Raw genomic sequence first — 24366 nt, forward strand, 5'->3', positions numbered from 1 at the left:
AATAAACTGGATGGCCCCCACTCTGTTGCTAGACTTCTGCCTGCATTATCTTTTTACTCCTGCAGCTCATTCTTTTATTGTTTTGTTTTTATCATGGGGTGTTTTTGGCTTTAAGCTTACAGAATGGTAAGTGTATCTAGCCCCCCCACACACACACACACTCCCCCCAGGAGCGGATTTACCATGAAACCGTGCAGTGGCACGGGGCCAAACCGTGCAGTGGCATGGGGCCTGCCAGCCACAGGGGGGCCCCCAAAATGCAGGACAAATATCTGGCAACCTGCCCCTGAGTCCCAGCCGGTGGCGCAGCAGGATTCAGGCAGGCAAGCTGCCTGCATGCCGTGGCCGGTGGCCCCACACCACTTCCAGAAGCAGCCGGCTGCTGGCACATCTCTGAGTGCCCCTGACAGGAGAAAGGTGGCTCCATGTGCTGCCCCCACCCCGGGCAGCGCCCGGAGACCTGTTGCCTCCCTCCCCCCAAGGGACACGCAGAGACGTGCCAGTAGCAGGGCTAAGGCAGCTCCCTGCCTGCTCTGCCTCCCTCCCTCTGTGCTGCTTCGCTCCTGGAAGCGGCCAGCATGTCCCTGCAGCCCCTGGGGGGGGTCTCTGCGCACTGCCCCTGCCCCGAGCACCGACTCCACAGCTCCCATTGGCCACGAACTGCGGCCAATGGGAACTGTGGCCAAGGGGAGCTGCGGGGGGCGGTGCCTGCAGGCAGCAGCGTCTGGAGGACCCCCCTGCACCCGCCTAGGAGCCTCTGCCGGAGGGCTGTGCCAGTCGCTTTGGGAGCTGCGCCGCCCGAGGTAAGCGCCACCCCCTGACCCCCTCCCACACTCCAACCACCTGCCCCAGCCCAGAGCCTGCATCCTGTACCCAAACTTCCTCCCAGAGCCTGCACCCCTCACCCCCTCCCACACTCCAACCTCCTGCCCCAAACCAGAACCCGTACCCCACACCCAAACTTCCTTCCAGAGCCCTCACCCCCTCCCGTACCCCAACCACCTGCCCTAGCCCAGAGCCTGCACCCAAACTTTCTCCCAGAGCCCTCACCCCCACCCTCTCCCATGCCCCCACCCCCTCCCACATCCCAACCCCTTGCCCTAGCGCAGAGCCCGCACCCCACACCCAAACTTCCTTCCAGAGCCCTCACCCCCTCCCGCATCCCAACCCTCTGCCCCAATCAAGGCACCTCACTTTATTTTCATTTACTTCCCATTACTTATAATATAGGAGGAGGATGAAGAAAAAAAGAATGAAAAATGGGGGGGGGGGTAAGAGAGAATGTTCTTTTTCTTGGCTGGGTCCCAAGGGGGGCCCCCAAAAATGAAGCTGCGCACATGGCCCCACTAACTCTAAATCCACCACTGACTCCCCCTCTAAACTCCCTTGGAAAACTCCCCTGTTAGCTGCTCCAGTTCACTTGCTCCTCAGGTCATTTAGGAGTGGGCTTTTTAAAGCTCTGGTCTTCCTGAGTAGCCCTGCCCCCTGGTTAAGGGTTGATGGGTGCTAAAGGGCTTAGAGATCAAAGCCTCATTAAGAAGCTCTCAGCCTTTCCTAGCAGGCTGCTAGGCTCAGCACACGGTTCCCAAACAAACATACCACATGGTATATTTCAGGCAAGCAGCAAGCACACCACAAACACAAACACAGACACTACCGACAACAAACTTACCCCAAAGGTTACGTACTCGCTCCTCCTTCACCTGGAGAATTCCTTCGCAAAACTCCTGTTAGCTGCTCCTGTTCGCTAGAATAACATAAGTTATTCTTTCATCACTCTTATTCAGTCACACACAGGCTTGGTCATAAGGTTCTGATTTCTATTATTGTTGCTGCTGAGATATATTTTATTTAGTTAATGTCACAGACGTTGTTCTAGTTCAGGGGTCGGCAATCTCTGGCACGCAGCTCGCCAGGGTAAGCACCCTGGCGGGCCGGGCCAGTTTATTTACCTGCTGACGCGGCAGGTTTGGCCGATCGCGCCCCCATTGGCCGCGGTTCGCCGTCCCAGGCGAATAGGGACGGCGGGAAGCGGCGTGGGCAAGGGATGTGCTGGCTGCGGCTTCCTGCCGCCCCTATTGGCCTGGGGCAGCAAACCGCGGCCAGTGGGGGCGGTGAACCGCTGCCAGTGGGGGCCGCGATCGGCCGAACCTGCCGCACCGGCAGGTAAATAAACTGGCCCGGCCCACCAGGGTGCTTACCCTGGCGAGCCGCGTGCCAGAGGTTGCCGACCCCTGTTCTAGTTCCTCTGTCTTTCTTGTCATCCCCAGAAATTGAGTGAACAAGGTCCTGATGTTGCAATGAGAACAGTGCATGTGGATCCTTGTGCCAGTGCAGAGCCTACTGAGTTCAGAGGAGCTCTGTCTGGGTAAAAGGGTCTGCCTGCTTGTGGTATTCTTGTTAGGGGTCAGGGCTCAATAAAGAAGATATGGCTTAGGAACAATGAAATATTTTGAGCCACACTGAAAGAGAATGGACTAAATTCTGTGACTCTAGAGAAAATGCTGAGAATTCAGAATTAATAGAGAAGGATTAGTTTGACTATTTCCTCTATACATTTTTTAAACTGCTGTGCATGTGAAAAGATGCACAACAGCCCAGCAGAATAACCATCCAGCCCTGCTGGGTAACTTCCAGTGCCATCTTAATGGCAAGGACATGCGGGAGGAATGGGAAATGCTCAGCAGCTCTGATTACCTATCAGCTAAACCACAGGTGCCTCCAGATCTCAATCTGAATGTGCAACTATAAAATGAATACGTAATCTGATGATCTCACATTCAGACAAACAGGGAGTGGGAGGGCTGACCAGCTGATGAGGAAGACTCAGGGCAGTCAAGGTTAAAATGGATTAGTAGGTGAAAGCATGCATCATCCTAACTGGTTTAAACTTTGTTCCAGTGTACAAAATTGGGATGGGGGAGAGGGAAATAGAGTAAAACATCTGAAAAACTTCAGTAAAAATCATAATTTTTCAACCTGAAATCTCAAAAATAGATAAACATAATTTTAAACACACTTCCTAAACACTACATAAGTCACCTCTGGACTGACAGATTCAAGAGTAACTCTTTCAAAAGTCTATAAGAAATTCCATATGAAATTAAAGTGCCTCCTCTACCATAGTTACAGTGAATCTAACATGACTACAATATTTACGTTTCTTTTGCACCACATTGAGCTTATGTTTCATTTGTTGAAACAGTTTAGTTCAAAATTTCTAGTGCATTTAGCAAAAAAGCTGTATCTTGATTTTCACAAACAGAAGTTCACTTTCTTTAGAAAATATTGCTTTTAATAAAGTATAAATAATAAGTAGTTCTTTGTTACGCTCACTGAGTTTTAAATATATTAATGCACGACTACATTGCTTGGTATGAGTCCCAGATTGTGAGCAATAGGGACAGGGAGGTGGGCGGAGTAATCTTCACCATAAATTCTCTTAAACTTCACAGTGCTTCTCCTCAATGAGTTGCAATAAAACTAAAAATAAATATATTGTTGTTTACAGTTTCTTAGCTTACCTCTTCTAATTGCAATCCTCCCCCCTCTTCACCCTCTCCCACATTCTTACATCCTCACAAAAGAGAGACAAAAATTCCTCCCATAATGCTCCCCTAATAGAGCCCCAACTTGCTTTCCTTCCTTGGGTGAGGTTCCCTCATTTGCCTCACACACTGACCTCTGCCTTTAGCCTGAATCCTCAGTGTTACCCATTCTAGCTTCATGCCATTTCCCTCCCAAAGGCGTAAGTTCAACTGCCATGTTCTTCCGCCTGACTTGACTCCCTTTCTGATCGGTCAAGAGTCAGGTCAAATGAGACTAGTTAGCAGAGCGAGTTGTTTTAGGAGGTCAAGCTGAAGAACATGAAAGATTTCTGCTGGGGCTTGTGGGAGGTCAGGCTTTGCTCAAGACAAGAAACTAGCCCCTTTCTACCTCCCCAGTGCTGGAAGCCCTCTCTGACCATTCACATTAGCATCCTCACAGCTCTCCATGAAACCCAGCACTAGCCAGTTCCCTCAGGATTGAGGGTACTAGAAGGGGTGCAGAAATGGGTACTTTGCCACTTGTGTTTAATATATGAACAGTTTCATGCATTGTAAAGTGTTCTTTGTAAATATACAAGACAAATCAGACAGCTATTTTACAAAGCTTTCTTCATCAGAACTTATTTATAAAAAAAAAAAAAACACCCAGTGGAATATAACTAAACCAATTGTTTTGATAGTTTTTCCTGTAGCCTTTTCCCTTCTATTTGTAAAAAGGAATTTACTTGACAGAAATATTCTTCACCTTTTAACTTGCCAATTTTCCCCCTCTCCCTAAGGAATGGGAGTTATTTTCTGATTCTTTACTTTAAGCTACATTTCTTTTTTTAGGCAATTTCCAGATATCTGATACAATATATAATGAGGAATTAGGTTCCATTACATGAAGGCTTAACCTTCACGAAAAGCATTCAGAGCTTGCCAGGAGTCATCAATATTTAACAGCTGTTGTTATTATGAAATACTTCATAGGGTAATGTGGCTTGTCTGCTTGCACGCAATGGTTTGAACAAGAGCCAGGCCACTGTCAGATGCAAGGAAAGATTGACAGCCAGTTAGATTGCGTGACAGTGAGGCTCTGGTTAGTCAGCAGTCTGTTTTTACCAAAAGACCTGGTCTCCCCCTGGTATTTTTCTCAAAAGGAATTCTTCAACTGGGGAGGGAAGGGGAGCAAAGGGTGGAGTTTCGACTTGGTAAGTGGCTCTGTGCCCAACTCCCGCCCACATGCCGTGAAGATATCTGTGAGCTCTAATCATGCAAAGCTGTGAGAAAAGAATATACAGTAAAATAGCTAGAGGAGAATGTAACTGTCAGAAGATGGCATGTCTTTGATACCTCATGTACATGGGAAACACATTAAGCTCTCAGAAAGAATGAGGCAAATAATTCTGAAAGAAAGAGGGGAAGAGATTTTGAAGGAAAAGAAAGTAGTTCAGTTTACTGAGTTTGGTACCTTAAATAAATGCCATGCTGCACTTAAACTTCAAAGGGTAGACACATTTCAAAGAGTCTCTTAAGAAGAAGCAGACTAAGAAAACCACTAAGTAGGGAAGGAAAGCTTCGTATTATTGCTAGCATAATTTCATCTGGCAGTCTGGTGGGCCCTGCTACAGTACTGGACTCCAAACATCAGGCTGTCTGAGAACGGATTTTGTTGGTGATTTCTTTCCTGAAACAGTCATGCAAACTGTGAGCTGTGGCATTTCAGAATGAAAAGATGCTGTTCTGATTGTTTAGTAGTTTAATAACTCTTCTTCGTGTTGTATGTAACATGATTTTTAATGTACAGTCTATGGAGTCTAGTCCTTAGTGTTAATGTGTGCTCCACATCAGTAGAGAGAGGAATAGTCCCGTTAGATTCATGGCTATAGCTCAGTTTAAGACAATTTCATGCATTCAGTAGGGTACACATGACCAGCTATTCTTGGCTCTAAAGAGAAATTAATATGTATAGAAAAGAGACGATGTTTAAGAGTGCAAAAGAATGTATAGTTTAATCAGGCTTGGTATTTTCAGTTTCATTTTTGATCAACTGAGTTTGAAATGAAATTATGATCTGCCAAGCATAAGGGGCAGCACGGCTGTTGCAGCAGTCCAGGAGAGAGATGGTCTCCCAACTACTCTTGGGATGGATTAAACTGTGTCACTACTATAACTTGAGCGAGTGGAGTTAAGGCTGATCCATGAGAGGATTTGGAGAGTTGATTTGGAGAGGGTAATCCCATTGGTCTAAAATCATATTTTAACAAGAGCTCTGAGGTTTATATAAATGCAAATAAAATAGTAACTTACACCAAATATGTGATCTCTGGGGTGAGAGACAAAAGAAAATGATTAATGAGGACAATTTTTAGTAAATGTCTCAAGAATTTGGAATTAAAGATGTCAGAGTGCTTTTCTCCCCTTTAACATGTTCAAGGTCTTCTAGATTTGATTTTTCAAATCAAGAGGTTTAGAGGTCTATAAATAGGCAATGCTAGTGCCAGAATGTGATACTTTTGTAGAGGAGGAAGATTGGGTGGATGAATTTACTCTCTCTGCCTCTAACTGTACATTTTCTAACTGATTTAGAGCAATTTCATTATTCATATCCCTCCAATCCACTAATTCCCCTGACAGAGGTTGGTAACTTGTGCTTAAAGAGGAGACCATTAAAACTAAACCGTTGTGTCTCATTACATAAAACATTCAACTAATCCAAAACCATCATCCTCTGCGTTTTTGTGCATTCATCATCAGCTACTCCAGCTATCAGTCTTAACTTTGTATTCTTCTTTGGTTTCCTCCCCTTTTTGCATTTCCAGACCAGGAACTGGTTCTCCATCCTCCTATCTGAACAGTCCTTCATGAAATCACATTGGACATTTCTTGTTAATTGTTTTCTTCTTTTTCAGAGAAATTATAGTCCGTATAGAAAGGAGCATAAACTCTGCAAGTCAAGTGTAAAAGTATAATTAGGCAAGTCAAAAAAGAAATGTAAGAGCAACTAATAAAAAACACAAAAACTAACAGCAAAGATTTACTGAAGTACATCAGAAGCAAGAAGCCTACCAAACAATCAGTAGGGCCACTGGACAATTGAGGTAATAAAGGAGCACTCAAGGAAGATAAGGCCATTGTAGAGAAGCTAAATGAATTCTTTGCATCAGTCTTCACTGCAGAGGATGAGAGGGAGATTCCCACACCTGAGCCATTCTTTTTAGGTGACAAATCTGAGGAACTGGACCAGATTGAGGTGTCCGTAGAGGAGGTTTTGGAACAAATTGATTAAATTAAACAGTAATAAGTCACCAGACCAGATGGTATTCACCCAAGAGTTCTGAAGGAACTCAAATAGGAAATTGCATAACTACTAACAGTGGTATGTCAGCTATCATTTAAATGAACTTCTGTACCAGATGACTGGTTAGTTAATGTGATGCCAATTTTTTATAAAGGCTCCAGAGGAGATCCTGGCAATTACAGGCTGGTAAGCCTCACTTCCGTTCCAGCTAAATTGGTTGAACCTATAGTAAAGAACAAAGTTATCAGACACATAGATGAACACAATTTGTTGGGGAAGAGTCAAGGCAGCTTACGTAAAGGGAAATCATGCCTCACCAATCTCTCAGAATTCTTTGAAGGGGTCAAAAAGCATGTGGACAATGGGGATCCAGTGGACTCAGTGTATTTGGACTTTCAGAAAGCCTTTGACATGATCCCTCACCAAAGGCTCTTAAGCAAAGTTACAGATCAGTAACTGGTTAAAAGACAGGAAATAAAGCATAAGAATTAATGGTCAATTTTCAAAATGGAGCGAGGTAAATAGCAGGTTCCCCAGAGATCTGTGGGATCTGTAGTGGGACTAGTGCTGCTCATCAATGATCTGGAAAAAGGGGTAAACAGTGAGGTAGTAAAGTTTGCAGATGATAAAAATTACTCAAGATAGTTAAGTACAAAGCAGACTGCGAAGAGTTACAAAGGCATCTCACAAAACTGGGAGACTGGGCAACAAAGTGGCAGATGAAATTCAATGTTGATAAATGCAAAGTAATTCACATTGGAAAACATAATCCCAACGATACATATAAAATGATGGGGTATAAATAAGCGATTACAGCTCAAAAAAGAGATCTTGGAGTCATTGTGAATAGTTCTCTGAAAACATCTGCTCAATGTGCAGTGGGAGTCTAAAAAGGTAACAGAATGTTAGGAACCATTAGGAAAGGGATAGATACTAAGACAGAAAATATCATAATGTCACTATATCAATCCACGATACACCCACACCTTGAATAGTATGTGCAGTTCTGGCCACACCATCTCAAAAAAGATATATTAGAATTGGAAAAGGTGCAGAGGAGGGCAACCAAAATGATTAGGGGTATGGAACAGACTCCATACGAGGAGAGATTAAAAAGACGAACTTTTCAGCTTGGAAAAGAGATGACTAAGGTGGGATATGATAGAGGGCTATAAAATCATGAATGGTGTGGAGAAACTGAATCAGGAAAGGTTATTTAACCTTTCACATAAGAACCCACGTGTCACCCAATGAAATTAATAGGCTGCAGTTTTAAAGCAAACATAACAAAGTACTTCTTCATGCAATGCACAGTCAACCTGTGGAACTCATTGCCAGGGGATGTTGTGAAGGCCCAAACTCTAACTGGGTTCAGAAAAGAACTAGATAAGTTCTTGAAAGATAGGTCCAGCAATGGCTATTAGTCAAGATGATCAGGGATCCAACCACATGCTCTGGGTGTCCTCAGCCTCTTAACTGTCAGAAGCTGGGAATGGACAACAGGGGATGGATCACTTGATAATTCCCCTGTTCTGTTCATTCCCTCTGAAGCATCTGGCATTGGCCACTGTCAGAGAGAGAATACTAGGCTAGATGGACCATTGGTCTGATCCAGTAAGGCCATTCTTATGTTCTTCAATTACAGTGTCTTTTAGTAGTTTCCAGCCTTTACGGAGTTGTGGATTTTGATATTTCCTCTGATTTCACCAGGCTTGCTAGAATTTGTGATCCTCTCACATTTGTTGCCCATGCTTCATGTGTTTGTCACTCTTGTATATCAACATAGCTTTTCTTATTTTTCATCTTCTTTTGCAGAACAGCTCCATCTTCTGTTTTATTTTGTATGTTGGAAGTATGTAACAGATAATTTGTGTTAAGCAAAAGCTCCCCCCTCTGTCCACTTCCTACCTAACCAATTTTGCTAATTTTGAACCTGGCAGGTTAGTCCCCTGCCCTTAATTGGAGACAGTATAATCCAAACAGTTGTGTCTCTTCATGGAAGGCTTTTCCAGGCTCCATAAATTCAAACCCTACCTCTTGACACAGCTTATACCTCCATCTTTTCCCACATGCATGACATCTAGAGGATTTTTCCCTGGCATTCTTCAAGCTCTCTTTTATCCTTTTTGTTATATCATGTGTCCTGTACCCATGGAGGCAGCATTCTATTTAATTTTCAAATTTGGCCACACGTGTCTCAGAACAAGATTCCTCACTATCAAATCACCAATCAGGATCACTTGCTGCTTTCTTTCTAGTGACTCCTGTTTAATTCTTACTACTCAGTCACTGGGAGAGCTGAGTTAGTAATGGGTTTTTTGGTTCAGAGGCTTAACTGAAAAATAAATACCCTCTGCTTTGATATGAACAGAAACAATTTTTTTTGGAAAATTTTTAATCAACTTGAAAAATCTCAACTGAATCCACCCGAACATTTCAAGTTGAACTGAAACAAAATTATTATTTTTTTCCTATCAGTTTCAAGTCAATAAAACCATTTTTTTCATTTTGATTTGGCTGTTTCAGGTGTTTTCACCCTTCTTTGTTGTGTGGGGGATTTTTGTTTGTTTGTTTTACTCTGGGGCCAAATTTGAAACCGAAATACTGTTTCTAATGAAAGTCAAAACAAAATGTTTCAAAATGGTCAAAACAAAATATGTTGACTCTTTTTTGAAAAAATGTTCTCAACTGAAAGTATTCATCAAATTGACCCAATTTGGGTAAATACTTTCAGACCCCCCAAAATGCATTTTTCGATGAAAAGTTTGTCCAAAAAAATTGCATGTCTCTAGTCAGTGATAGGGCATCAGCAGGACTCTAAAACAGAGGTTAATTGTTGCTTGTGTTCGCCTGTTACCCCCAATGGGGTAATATTTTTCAGTTTCTCCTCTACACTCTGTAATATGTCCTGCTCTTCCTCACTGAGTCTCCATGTTTGCTGCCTTCATCAATGACACACTCTCATCAACATCAGCCTCTCTTCTGAGCTCTTTGTGCATTAGTGACTGATCCCTGCTTCCTTGATGGGTTGGTTCCACTTAAAAATTTTATATTCATATTTAATTTTAATGCAGTGTCTTCAACCCTCAGGGGGAGTATATAGTGATGAGGAAGCGATGCTGATCCACGCACAGGTTACAATTTTTCTGCTTCTGAGAAACGCATTCTGCTTCTTGGCACAAGGAGGGCTGCCTTGCCTTCTGCTATGGGTCTGTTCACATTTTGGGGCAATGTGTACAATGTGTTATGAAACAGTGGGGTGTGGCTGAACATACAGGAACTTCTAGCAGGTGAAATGACAGTACAGTATAATACTTCCTATTTGGAAATGGAATTAGTACTAGATGGACTGTGGAACAAACATCTCTTGTGCCTCTGCTGCTATGTTTGTGTCAGCCTGAAGGCTAACAAACAGGCAGGGAACCCTAGCCTGCTCGATGAAATAAAATAAAATAATGCTTTCCTCTTAAAGATTGAGTTAGCCCCACTGGAATGTTTGACAAAGCCAAAAGAACTCATAAAAATAAATCTTAATTTCCTCTTGCCACTCCCTGTTTGTCCTTTAACCTACACAAAGATAATGAGCCTCTGTGTAGAGAATTATAAAAATGTACTTTTGGGGGTTAGGGGAGCAATAGGATGGGGGCTCTGCTTTCAGAAATTGCAGTTACACCCTCTCTGTAATACCCAGCTGCAAATGGCATTACGACTGACCTTACTAATCCTAGGAGCAAGCTCAGTTGAGCAGGGACATGCAAAAGATACATCATGTGACCTTTCCCAATAAACCTCACATTTAAACCAAGACAAACTACAAAACCCATCCCCTAAAAATGTGCACCTTTCCACAGAAGTTTCACATCCATTTTGCAGAATGGCTTGCAGGGTTGAAAACATGAAATCATGGTGGCTGGAAAAATTTGCATGGAAACCCACTCTTAGTCCTGTTTCATGTAGTTTTGGGATATCCTAGTGTGTTTTCCACAACTCAGGTGAGGAATTTATTATCTATACTTGAGATTACAATTTAGGAAATATGAGTCCACAGTATCACTAGCAGTAAATGTTCACTATCTGAAGTAAAAACCAATTCAAATTTATTGAGTAACTTCCAGAACTGTGGTATCTGTGTTGCCATCATATGATCTGAAAAGATAACGTGGCTCTTGACCCTTTATAGAATCTCAAGTTAATAAGAACCTGATCTAAAGCCTATGAAATAAGGAGAAATCACTCCAATAGACTTTGGACCACGCCCTTTGTCATTTTCAACTAATACTGTTAAATCCATGAACATTTTTATTCCATTTTTACTCTGGGCTCTTATTCAAAAATTGCATCCAGTTGTCATCACTACATTTAGCAAAGAGCCAAGTAACATTCCAGACTTTTTAAATATATATTCCTATGTGGAATGAATTATTTCAGATTGTTTCATCCCTATTTTGGGGTTATTAACCTGTGGCTGTTACTCCAGGCTGATGCAGGGGTGCTGGAACAATTTGTACAGTGGGGGTTCTGAGAGTCATTGAACCAAACTGTAAACCCTGTATATAATGGAAACCACTTCAAGTCAGAGGATGCAGCAGCACCCCCAGCACCCCTAGTTCCAGCACCTATGGGATGACATTTGGAGTAGCCTGTATGTACCAACTTCCCTGGGGCCACTTAATGGCAGACCCTTCTCACTGTCCCTTCATATCAACAGAGCAAAACCAAGTAAGAACTGTATTTCTATAGATCGAATATGTTAGATTAGTATATTTGAACAGTAGTGAATGTCTCATCTCAATTAGCCATCATAACTGTTTCAAGATGATCCAGGTCAAATAACTAAAAGCCCAGCAGCAATAATGAAGCTGAATCTTTAGCTTCATTATTTATTGACAGAATCACAAGGTTTGTTTCACACTCCATACTCCCTCAATGATCCAGATACTCACCTAGCAGATGATGTGTATAATCAACTCTGTCTTCTGGGTGATTCTTTCATTATCCTCAAAAATGAGAGAGGATCTGAAATCATCACTCTTTCAGGGATTCAACTTCATATTTATTCTGGAAGAGAGTTAAATATGATTATCTAAAGATATTTCAGAACCAATATTTATAGCCCATACATAGGAAAAGCAGTCAGCCAAAGTCATCTGCCTTCGTTTCCGTCAGGACTCTTGGTACTACCAGAGAAAAATTTGCAATTTTAATCCAAAGTTTTCATGCTTTCCATGCTAAAAAAACAAACTTTGACTTCACATTTGAAAAAAAGGCATTTCAAGAATATACACTTGAGTCTTAGAACTAATCTCAAATTTATAGAAGTGGGAGGCCAAGATCATTTCATGCCTAACAAGAGGTCAAAATAGAAAATAAGAAAACTCATTCATGTCCTGTATCCACTCTGACAATCTTCTGAACAGTGTTGCCATTAGTTAGAATTTTCATAACATGTATTCTTTTGTAAACAAAGCAGCATGGCAACACGTCAATTGTCTTCTCTGCTGCTTTCCTATGGTTTTGTTGTTGTTTTTTATATGTAGAGTATAATAATGGAAAAAACATAACCAGTAAAATAACATGATAGGTATAATGACAAGCAAGGAAAGAACTTTATATAAAAACATCTGAGCTGTGAAATATGTGTTTCTCTCTCTAGGACCAACAGTACGTTTTCAATAACTAAAAGCCCTCATCAGTAATATTTATATATTGTTAATTACTTTTTTCAACAGCCATTCAAGAAAAGCACTTTAGGAAGCAAGTTGGTCACACAATAAAAGACCATCTATCCAGTGAGACTGCCATACCAGAAGGTGGACTTCTACTAGAAGTGAGTCATAAATGCTATCATTTCTAGTTCTAAGATAACACATGCAACTTAGTGATATTGGTGATTTATTAAAGGTTATTTAGCCCGAGCCATTATTGAACAAATGGCCCTGCATTGTGTTAGACTTTATATTACTTGAAGTGTCCACTTTTGAATGGGATGCAAAACCCAGGTCCAGAACTCTTGTGGACACGAAAGATCCAGTTACCTTTATTCTTGCAAAAACTGCTTCAGCTATGGAGTCTTAGTCAAATTCCAACTAAATTTCCTGGTAGTTTCAATTAAATATGAGGGCCTGATTCTCACTTACAGCAGGCATGGGATGGTGGTGGAGATTGATTTTAGCTACCTGTGTGCACACCTGAGAGACTATGCAGGGACTTGCTTGATCTCTGTTGTGAGTTAGAGCAGCCTAAGAGCTACTCTAATTTAAACAGCTTTCCATGGCTTCCCACGTGTCAGGAGTCAGGGCCTGCAGCAGAGTCACTCTGGGAGCAGGCCCTGTAGAGCCAGTCTTCAGGCAACCTAACAAGTGCAGCTGGCCTGTTATAGGCTGCCTGATTGGTTGGAAGAGACAGCAGACAGACTCTTAAGGCCAGCAGCAGCAGTTCACTAGCTGCTCAAAGCATGTGCCTGTGGCTGTGATAGCTCCTGCCTTGTTCCCAGCCCTGCCCCTGCATTGTGTCACTCCAGGTAGCCCAATTCTGATCCTTGGTTCCAATTCCTGACCTCTGACAGCGGCTCTGACCCTGGGCTTTAGCACCTGGCCTCTGAATCCCTGGGCTCCAATTCCTGACTACCAACTCCTGTTCTAACCACTAGGCCTGATGCTTGTTTGGACCATTAGGCCTGACTCCTGCTACAACCACTAGGGACAACTGCCCATCTCCTGGTCATGTGACAATGTAGGCACTAGAAAGCAGAGAATAGCCACAGTACACGCCGGATAGACCGCCACTCTGCCTCTGACAAAGGCTAGGTGTAGGGCTGGTGCAGCACCCTTACACCAGCTCTGCATTATCAGGGAAGATCTCTGAACATGTTGTTCTTCCAGAACTATTTTCATCTCCTTAAAAATCCTCTGTTGCCATAGTGGCATAAAGGGGCCTTACTGTAACTGAGAATCAAGCCCACTAATTTCTTTAAAAGTAGCGCTGCTATGCATTGTTAAATAGCCTCTAAGGTCTGCCCCAGAGTTGGCTACATTTCACAGGTAGGTGAAGCAATGCCTGTATACACATAGTGCCCTTAAAAAAACCTGCCATTTGATTATAAGTAAATGTTATTTGCAATAGTTCCCCATTCTAAATGTATAAGGAATACAGTCAATATAAATAATAGCAAAAGCAGTAAGTGTCTAATTTTTAAGGGTTCCCACTGTATTTAATTTGTGTTTGGGATTTTTAAGGTGATAAGTGCCATATACATGTAAGATATAATTGTTACAGGTCTTGAATGGCAACCATTTCGCTACAGGAACACTTAGAGAGTACTGATGTATATAATATATTTCTGTCTGACTTCAGACACACTCCAACTGCTGAGACTAACTTTGCTCAAGGCATTAATGATCTGTTGAGAACATGTGTGGAATTCCTCTGGAGACTGATTTTAGCTTAGATGCTCTTTCAGTATGGTTGGGATACAATGAATTGTGGGTTTTGTTGTTGACCCAAATTCACATTAGCTGTAGTGGACAAAGGAGTTTTAACTAAGTAGGCTCCTTCATTGGTGCTCTGTGGGAAAAGCTACTGTGTATTATGGACAGTCACGTGAATAAGGCCATTTTATCTGCTGTTGTAAGATCCTCTCGGCATGTCAAGAAGTCCTTACACTTTCCTTGTCATGCAAACACCTTTCACTGTACAAACTCTCATGGTTGGTTCCTGGATTCATATAAGCCTGATTATTTTATTTTGAGTACCAGTTGTGTACTTGGTGTGGTACACATATAAAAAGGTCTGGTCGCTGCCTTGAGTTGCTTCCGAGCTAACTCAAACATACACAGTACAGTTTAAAGATATATTATACAATGAAGGTCTACATTTCATGTAGTATTTTAAAAAGATATTTATCATGCTTTCTAAATAGACTATTCTGTTAAGTGATGGATCGATGATGGAATGACTCACAGAAGTGTATTTTAAAGAGGAAGGTCAACTAGCCCAGAGGGTCTAATGGGCTTTTAATTCTCTTGTTAGACAATGTGGGGAAGGCTCCTTCATTAGCAGAGGCTGACATGGCCAAAGCTCTACAAATTACTGTTTGAGGTTCTTCCACTTTCTTCTTAAATATACATACTGTGAGCCTGATCCTTAGAGGTGCTGAGAGGCTACAATTCCCATTAAATTCAAAAGGGAGTTGTAGATGCTCAGCATTTCTCAGGATCAAGCCTTGTGTAGGATTTCAGTGTGAATTTATAGTGTGTAGGCACTGGAAAGAGACAATTACTTACCAGTAATTGTGTTTGTCATAATCTCTTCTTTTCACCCATGCTACTTTTTACCCTCTGCAGGGTATTTGAATTATTCACTTCTCCCAATGTTTTTACTCTTAGCTCCACCTATTATCCTGTCTCCCCTCCTTTCTACATTCCCCAGAAGAGAAGAGAAAACAAACCCCTTCTGACTAAAGTTAAAGTCCATTTTATTAAAAAGGCTTGGTGGTTTTTTTTCTTGTGTAGCCCATTCGTATGACCTTCTCTATTCTCTTAGCTTTGCAACCCAAGTGGCTTGCATCCTGTAATGAGGTTTAACTTTCAACTTCCAAAAAGTTTTCTAAGTCAGTGCAGTTTAACAGTTTTAACTCCTTTTAACTCATATTGTTGCTCTAAGGCTGCCCGGTCACCACACAGTCTTGGTATTTATTATTTAATGACATTGTCAGTTTGCCCATTGCTCTGACATACCCCATCCACTGTATCCCTTCTGTCTCAGAAGGTGGAAGTTAGCCGTTTCCAGGGCAGTGTTATAGTTTCCTTCCTTATTACATTGGGCCCAATAATAAGACATCACTGGCAGATTTGGTTACTATTCCCACTAAAAAAGTCCATACCATTTAGAGGGAACAGAAAGGCAGTGATCTTCCAGGTGTAGTTTGGAATCATACTCCAGAAGGCTGAATATATGGGCACAACTGATTAAAACAGAATCCCTTGGCTTGTTTTTCCCTGCATATTTTAAAGTGATCCAGGATCTCTTTAAAAAATATCTGACATTCCAATGATTCCAATACCCTTTGGGTTAGCACGTTTGCACACATCGGTTCTGTAACTCACTCCGTTCTATTGGAGCATGTGGGGGATAACCCTGCCCACACCAGGTGGAGTTCTATAGACATTTATTCTACCACCCGAGGAGAGCAGCCCAGGAGGCATTTGCTTTCAGTACACATGGCTAATAGCAGACTTCAGAGTGAGGCAATCTCATACTGCTTGATACTTCGGAACTTGTTAGTGTGTCTCAGCGAGCCTTAAATTGTTTTGCAATATACAGTTGAACCTCAGTAATTTGCACGAATGATGGAGAGACCCATTATGAATGATTGAATTTTGCATATTAGATAGTAAGGACTCGATTCTGCCACTTTCATTCATATTGATTAGTACCATATTCCACCTTTATTTGTTTATATTTATAAAACAAAATTAGCAACTATCAGTCTCTAGGCACCTTTAGCAATTATTTTAAAATCACAAATAACCATAGACAGCAATAACTAATGCAGCCTGACAATAACATACCCCTTCCTCAACATTTTCTTAAGCAATAGACCCCTCCCCCAAAGTCCTGAAGATCAACAAATAAAGGTTATTTCAGACCAAAGAGGGGTACAAGTGGCACCCCCTCCATAACCTTCAACTGATGTAAATAAGCCTAGTCCCACCTTAGTCCTTTAAACTTATTTATCTATAGTTATTTAGGGCCAGATTTTCAAACTGAGCCTCCATGTTTTGTAGCACATTTTACTCCAGCATTTAATTGCATTGGCGGGGTACAAATGCTGCCTGTTTCAGATCTGAGAAGGTGATTTGTGGGGCCCTTTGGGTTGTTTGATATTTAGCTATAACAGCATTTGTGCCTGTAGGTCATTGTCAGTGCAAAAAATATTGGCACAATTTAAGTATAGGCACCAAAATAGACCTGAAAAATTGAGGCCCTGTTTGAAAAATTAGACCCTTAATCTGTTTTTTAACTCTAAATCACAGTATTAGACACTTTTGTGGATAAGTACTTTGGGCCTGATCCAACTCCCACTGAAGTCAATGAGTCTTTCCATCAGCTTGAATGGGAGTTGGATCAGGCCTTTTGGACGCAGTCTTGAAATCCTTAGTCAACACTCTGACTGAAGTCAAGGGCTCTTTTGGCAGAGTAAAGACTCCAGGATTAGGTTCCTGGCACATGAAATTTATTATTAGAGGCATTGCATTACTCGAAAAATGACTCTGAATAATAGGATTTCTGCAATCTATTTTGAAGAAAGATGAATAAATATGTGGTACAGCACAAGGAGACATTTCCAGGTGGCGTCTACTAATACAATCTGAATCAGAACTTAATTTAACATATGTTCAAATTTCATTCCAAGATGAATTGGGATGATATAGTAGAAAACATCCCATTGGTGCTGTTCTAGACTTTGTATAAGGAAATAACACAGGAAACCTTTTTCCTACTCAGTTTCCTGTAATTTTTTTTAAAGTGTTAGTGTAATTCCATTTCCTCCTTTCAAACTTTGTGTAATCAGTACTTAATAAACTCTGATCTTGAAAAAAGTAGTTTAGTTTGAACTTTAGTCTGAGTGCAAGAAATTTGTCTTCCTGTTTTTTATTTAAATACAAACTTAAAATAAAAGAAGAATTAGGGGTTAAACACAAATGGAGGATTCTTAGGTTAGGGTTGTGGTGGGGGAAGGGATTTGGAACATCAGAAATCACTTAAGAGTTTGATGGAACCCTCACGGATAAGTTTACCATCTGTTGTGATCACGAATCACTTTTCAACTCCAACCAATGTTGACATCTCCTGACAATTCAGTCTTAGGAGAGCATACTCTCACTAGAACAAATCCTGCACTAAGCTCACTACTTCACCTTTGTATTGTATTGTTCTCAAATGTGGTGTGGTGATGATCAGAACATTTTCAAAATAGTGTCTTTGTATAAAGTTTTCATAGACTATGTTTGTGGTTTTTAAGTTAATGCCACTTTTAAAAATTCTCCCAGTATTAGTTCGTTTGTCTTCAGTTGCCTTTGATTGTGAACTGTACACTTCCTCCACAGACGACATAATCTGAGCTGGCTTCAGTCATTTGGGATGATTTATGGAGAATATAGCTATAAAGGACACCTATAGATTGGGGTCAGGAGAGACTCACTATCTTCTGTTGCACGCATACATTTACTTTCTGTGCCTGTTCAGCACTGCTTGTCATTTCCAGTTAGCGGCAGGCAGAATACAGGAGATCTTTTCAGTGTTTCTGCTCCCTTCCGTTGTCTTCTGTGACAGACCCAGACCAGTGGGGTACAGGAGTCTGGTAGAAGGCAAATATACTGGTCACTGGATGAGTAGTTTTCTGTTCCCTGAGTGACCAGAGCAAGGGCTGCACTAGAGTAATCAGGAACCTGCTAGAACCAGTTAAGGCAGGCAGGCTAATTAGGCCACAGGGCTGTAGCAACAAAGAACATGGCCCCCTTCGAACATATGTCTGGGCGGGGCCCCTTACAATGCAGAAACTGGAATGCGGCATTTATTTTATACAATATACAGGGTTCATATTATGTATACATAGGCCTACAGTGTACATGTATTCCGTATTTACGCAAAGTGCTTCTTTCGAGCCTTGTTCTCCACAAATTGGTTAATCAATGCGTCATAGTCCAGAGATCTGGCAATCTTGTTTTCGATTGAGATAACTGCAAGCGCAGAAAGCCTGTCATCTGTCATGGTTGAGCGCAGGATATTCTTGATCAGTTTCATTCTGCTGAAGCTCCTTTCAGCACCAGCGACTGTAACTGGTGTGGTCAGAAGAATTCTGATGCAAATGCAAAGATTCGGATATATCTCCTAAAGGCTGTTCTTGTATATGTACGTTAAAAAATTGTTTGCCGTGACAAGTCCTCTCGCTTTCTCGATGACATAAATAAAACGATTCAATTCCATTATGAGTTCGTTGGCATCAATGTCTCCCATTTTTCTTTCAAAATTTTTGCTGTGATTCTCCAGTTCATTTTCTCTGTGACACTGCTTCAGGCTGTTAGCGTTGTACAGAAATCCAAACAACTTATACCCAGGGCCGGCTCCAGGCACCAGCCCACCAAGCATGTGCTTGGGGCGGCGCCTGGAGGAGGGCGGCGCGGCGGGGCGCTCTGGCCCGAGAGTGGAGCCGCAGCGGGCTTGCCGCCCTCCCCCCAGCACTCTGGCCGCCGGGGAGAGCGGAGAGCCCTGGCCAGGCTCGCCGCCATCCCCCCAGCGCTCTGGCCGCCGGGGGCTCTCCGCCCTGCTCCCGGCGCTCTGGCCACCGGGGGCTCTCCGCCCTCCCCCTGGCGCTCTGGCCGCCGGGGAGAGTGGAGCCCCGGCCGGGCTCTCCGTCCTGCTCCCGGTGCTCTGGCCGCCGGGGAGAGCGGAGAGCCGCGGCTGGGCTCTCCGCCCTGCTCCCGGTGCTCTGGCCGCCAGGGAGAGCTGAGAACCCCGGCCAGGCTCTCCGCCCTCCTCCCGGCGCTCTGACCGCCGGGGGCTCTCTGCCCTGCTCCCGGCGCTCTGGCCGCTGGGGGCTCTCCACACTCCCCCCGGCGCTCTGGGCGCCGGGGAGAGTGGAGCCTGGGTCGGGCTCTCCGCCCTGCTCCCGGCGCTCTGGCTGCCGGGGAGAGCGGAGCCGCGGCGGGCTCGCCGCCCTCCCCCCGGCGCTTCGGCCCGGTCGGGGATTGCGGGCCTGCAGCCGGGCTCGGTGCCCACCCCTGCTGCGCGGGGAGGGGGGGCGGCGCGGCGGGTCGCTTTTTTGCCTAGGGCGGCAAAAAAGCCAGAGCCGGCCCTGCTTATACCACTCCACGAGTTGGTCAAATCGCGACGAAACAGAAGATATGGCCTGATCAGTGAGAACAAGAAAGAACTGCGATTTGAATTTTTCTTCGGCAGAAAGATGACTCGAATCATCAGCACATTCATAATCAAACATTCTCTTCTTACGTCGCACCCTGGTTTCTGGAAACACCTGCTCAATACCCATATGCTTGCTCTGCTATTTCACATGTATTTGTGACCACAGAGATATATCCTGTATTTCGATAGTCTTCCAAAAACTTCTTTGTAGCACCGACTTCTGCCTGCAGTACGTCAATTGACACATCTGGTGACTGAATTAATTTGCTGGTTTTATTGACGTGAAATAGTATATCGTACCACGTGTACACAGTCAGAACAAAAGGCCACTTAGTAACATGGTCTAAAAGCACACCGGCTTCTGTTGCTGTATTGCCATCTTTCTTTTCGAGCGCATATTCTCGCAAAGATGACAAAACATTGCACAATTCTTCAAGGTGATAACGCAATGGCTTCATAGCATCAATTCTCGACTCCCAACGAGTGTCCGATAACTCTTTAACAGATATTGGCATATGTTCTTGAAGTATATCCCAACGTGAAGGTGAAGAAGAAAAGATAACGTATATTCTGTTAATCAGACCGAAAAAGTCAACGGCATATTTCGATGACTTTGCCGCGTCTGAGATTACAAGATTCCAAGTGTGAGCTCCACATGGTACATCCAAGGCACGGTCATTTATTTCTAGCATGCGGGCTTGAACTCCTTTATTCTTTCCTCTCATATTTGCGCCGTTATCATAAGCTTGGCCTCTCATGTCAGCAATGTCTATTCCTAAGTTGTTTGCCTTTTCAAGAAATGCTTCCAATAAGCCCTCGCCAGTTGTATCATGAACATTAAGAAAACCAACAAACGCTTCACGAATATTGACACCATCTTCACCGTTGCATTCAACAAAGCGTAACACCACAGACATCTGTTCTTCATGTGGCACGTCGGGAGTACAGTCCAAAATAACTGAATAATATTTTGGTTTTTTAAGCTGCGCTATGTTGGCCTCTTGAACGTTACTGGCAACAAGTTGAATCAGCTCGTTTTGGATCTGTGGACTGAGGTACTGAACATGTGTCTCTGCCTTCTTAATCCTCTGTAAAAGTTCGCTGAGGACAGTATCATACTTTGCAAGCAATTCAAACAGTCCCAAAAAGTTGCCATTCGAAGGATCGCCGAGCTTTTCATTACTTCCTCGAAATGCCAAGTTTCTTTCGGACAAGAAAATAATGACATCAACCATGCGTTTGACAACATTTCTCCAGAAATCTTTCTTTCAGAAAAGCCTGCAATTCGAGTTGGTCAATAGATGTACGGTTTACTATGCCTGACCGAAGGTCAAACCATTTCACCATAGAGTCTTGATGACCTTTGCCTGTTTCATGCTGCTGAAGTCTTTTTGACAGTGCTTTCCAAGCAGATGTTCCACGATGTAGCGGTATGTCGCCAGTGCCAAATAATTTACAACAAAAACAAAAAATGGCATCTGTCTGAACTGAGTACATTAACCATGAACGTCTTATTTTCTCGCCATTTGCCGTGGTTCGATAGAAATGAGTACTTGTGAACCTCTGTCTTTCCTCGTTAAATGGAAATTCGTAACTTTCATTCTGCTGCGGTGGGCCACGTGCAACAATGTCACACACTTGCCTGTCCGATATTATAGACGGCCAATCTCCTGGATCATCAGTCAGTGGTTCAGATTCAGGTACTTCTTTCCTGGCAGCAGCTGGAATATCTGTCACAGTTTGTTCGGTAGAACAACTGGCTTCACCTTCGACCTCACTTGAAGCACTTCTGGATACTTCTGGATACGATTCGTCGCTGCTAGCGCTGTCCGTTTCATGTGCCTGTACCTGTACGTTGGATTGCAGTGCAAAATACGTTGACAACTTTGGAATTTTCTCAAGTTCCTTCTCGGCATCTTTTGCTGCCTTTCGTTTACTAGCTCTGCTCTTATACGTTCTCTTAGACATGACAAAGCAGACTTCTGCGTTGGAAACAAATCATTTCAAACGATAAAAAATTAAACAACTAAATTAATAACATTTATCCGCCGACCGCCATTATGAACGCAAATACACATTCTTTGAATGGGTCCAACTAAAATTCGAAACTGACCGACAGACAACTGATGTAGCCAATAGCATTATGATGTATCATAATGACTTCACGGTTTTGTCAGTAAAACCGACATGGATTGTGCAATAGCGTCAATAAATGTCACTTACCTAGTTATACCTTAAATTTTTTTTGCCACTTTTAGGGGCCCCCTTCCTTGCGGGGCCCCCTCCGGTCGGAGGGTACGGAGGGCGCTCGCTACGCCTCTGTTAGGACACCTGGAGCCAATTAAGAAGAAGCTGCTAGAATCAATTAAGGCAGGCTAATCAGGGCACCTGGGTTTTAAAAAGGAGCTCACTTCAGTTTGTGGTGCGAGTGTGAGGAGCTGGGAGCAAGAGGCGCAAGGAGGTGAGAGTGAGAGTGAGAGGATGTGCTGCTGGAGGACTGAGGAGCCCAAGCGTTATCAGACACCAGGAAGAAGGTCCTGTGGTGAGAATAAGGAAGGTGTTAGGAGGAGGCCATGGGGAAGTAGCCCAGGGAGTTGTAGCTGTCATGCAGCTGTTACAGGAGGCACTATAGACAGCTGCAGTCCACAGGGCCCTGGGCTGGAACCCGGAGTAGAGGGCAGGCCCGGGTTCCCCCCAAACCTCCCAATTGACCTGGACTGTGGGTTCTTCCAGAGGGGAAGGTCTCTGGGCTGTTCCCCAACCCACATGGTGAATCTCTGCGGAAAGAAAATCTGCCAAAAAGCGCAGGACCCACCAAGATAGAGGAGGAACTTTGTCACACTTCGTAAGTAGGAATATGTTAGGAATATGTCCATCTTTAAAAGGACACAGTCCACGGGAAATCTAGTAAATTAAAATATATATATATATATATATATATTAAAAGTAATGTGAATGTATTGAGTCTCTACCAGAGCTTGGCAGGAAACTGTTTTCCCATTCCACGAATAATTTTGAAAAATTTTCCTGTTCCATTCCAGTATGAACATTCAAAATCTCAAAAAAACGTCATGAACCGACAATCAAAAAAAAAATTCAGTTTGGGTCAATCAAAATGTTTCATTCCAATTTTAACCTTTTCAAATTAATTTTTATTATACCTAGTGTCAAATTCTAAATGAAAAAATCATTTCAAACTGAAAAAACAGAACTTTTCATATTGAAAATGTAGAAAAGAGACATTCTGACAATTTTGAAACTTTTTTCCAACAGTTTTTGAAATGAGAAAACTAATAGAAATCAACCCTTTCCTGCTTTGGTTTTGACAAATCTGCCTTGTCTGAAGAAAAATGACTTATCAAAAAAAATTCCAACCTGCTCTAGTCTCTCCCCAGCCCTCAGTGTTGCACATGGGCTCAGAGTTGGTGTCTTAGGGTATGTCTACACTACAGGATTATTCCGATTTTACAGAAACTGGTTTTTGAAAACAGATTGTATAAAGTCGAATGTATGCAGCCACACTAAGCACATTAATTCGACGGTGTGCGTCCATGTACCGGGGCTAGTGTTGATTTCTGGAGCATTGCACTGTGGGTAGCTATCCCATTGGAATTCTGGGTTGAGATCCCAATGCCTGATGGGGCCAAAAACATTGTCGCGGGTGGTTCTGGGTATATCTTCCCCTCCCTCCTGGAAAGCAATGGCAGACAACCGTTTTGCGCCTTTTTCCTGGGTGAACAGTGCAGACGCCATACCACGGCAAGCATGGAGCTCGCTCAGCTCAAGACAGCAGTCATGAACATTGTAAACACCTCGTGCGTTATCGTGCAGTTTATGCTGAACCAGAACCTGCAAAACCAGGCAACGAGGAGTAGGCTACGGCAGCGCGGCGACAAGAGTGATGAGGACATGGACATGGAATTCCATGGAAGCCCCGGCGCTTTGGAGATCATGCTGTTAATGGGGCAGGTTATAGCTGTGGAGTGCCGATTCTGGGCCCGGGAAACAAGCACAGACTGGTGGGACCGCATAGTGTTGCAGGTGTGGGACGATTCCCAGTGGCTGCGAAACTTTCGCATGCATAAGGGCACTTTCATGGAACTTTGTGACTTGCTTTCCCCTGCCCTGAAGCGCCAGAATACCAAGATGAGAGCAGCTCTCACAGTTGAGAAGCGAGTGGCGATAGCCCTGTGGAAGCTTGCAGACAGCTACCGGTCAGTCGGGAATCAATTTGGAGTGGGCAAATCTACTGCGGGGGCTGCTGTGATGCAAGTAGCCAAAGCAATCATTGAGCTGCTGCTACCAAAGGTAGTGACTCTGGGAAACGTGCAGGTCATAGTGGATGGCTTTGCTGCAATGGGATTCCCTAACTGTGGTGGGGCGATAGATGGAACCCATATCCCTATCTTGGCACCAGAGCACCAGGGCAGCCAGTACGTAAACCGCAAGGGGTACTTTTCAATGGTGCTGCAAGCACTGGTGGATCACAAGGGACGTTTCACCAACATCAACGTGGGATGGCCGGGAAGGGTTCATGACGCTCACGTCTTCAGGAACACTACTCTATTTAAACGGCTGCAGCAAGGGACTTACTTCCCAGACCAGAAAATA

General features: G+C 43.4%; 1 protein-coding gene across 2 annotated transcripts in view; it reads left to right on the plus strand.

Moving 5' to 3' along the window:
• The window catches only part of AHRR (aryl hydrocarbon receptor repressor), a 134337-nt gene that overhangs the window by 71377 nt on the left and 38594 nt on the right, over window positions 1-24366 (plus strand). For both annotated transcript variants that reach the window (XM_065584115.1, XM_005296530.5), the window contains one exon: window positions 12561-12658. In XM_065584115.1, the coding sequence (XP_065440187.1) occupies window positions 12561-12658 (98 nt within the window). The remainder of the gene's footprint in view (window positions 1-12560; window positions 12659-24366) is intronic.

This window comes from Chrysemys picta, chromosome 2 (genome assembly GCF_011386835.1).
Source record: "Chrysemys picta bellii isolate R12L10 chromosome 2, ASM1138683v2, whole genome shotgun sequence".
Classification (NCBI taxonomy): Eukaryota; Metazoa; Chordata; order Testudines; family Emydidae; genus Chrysemys; species Chrysemys picta.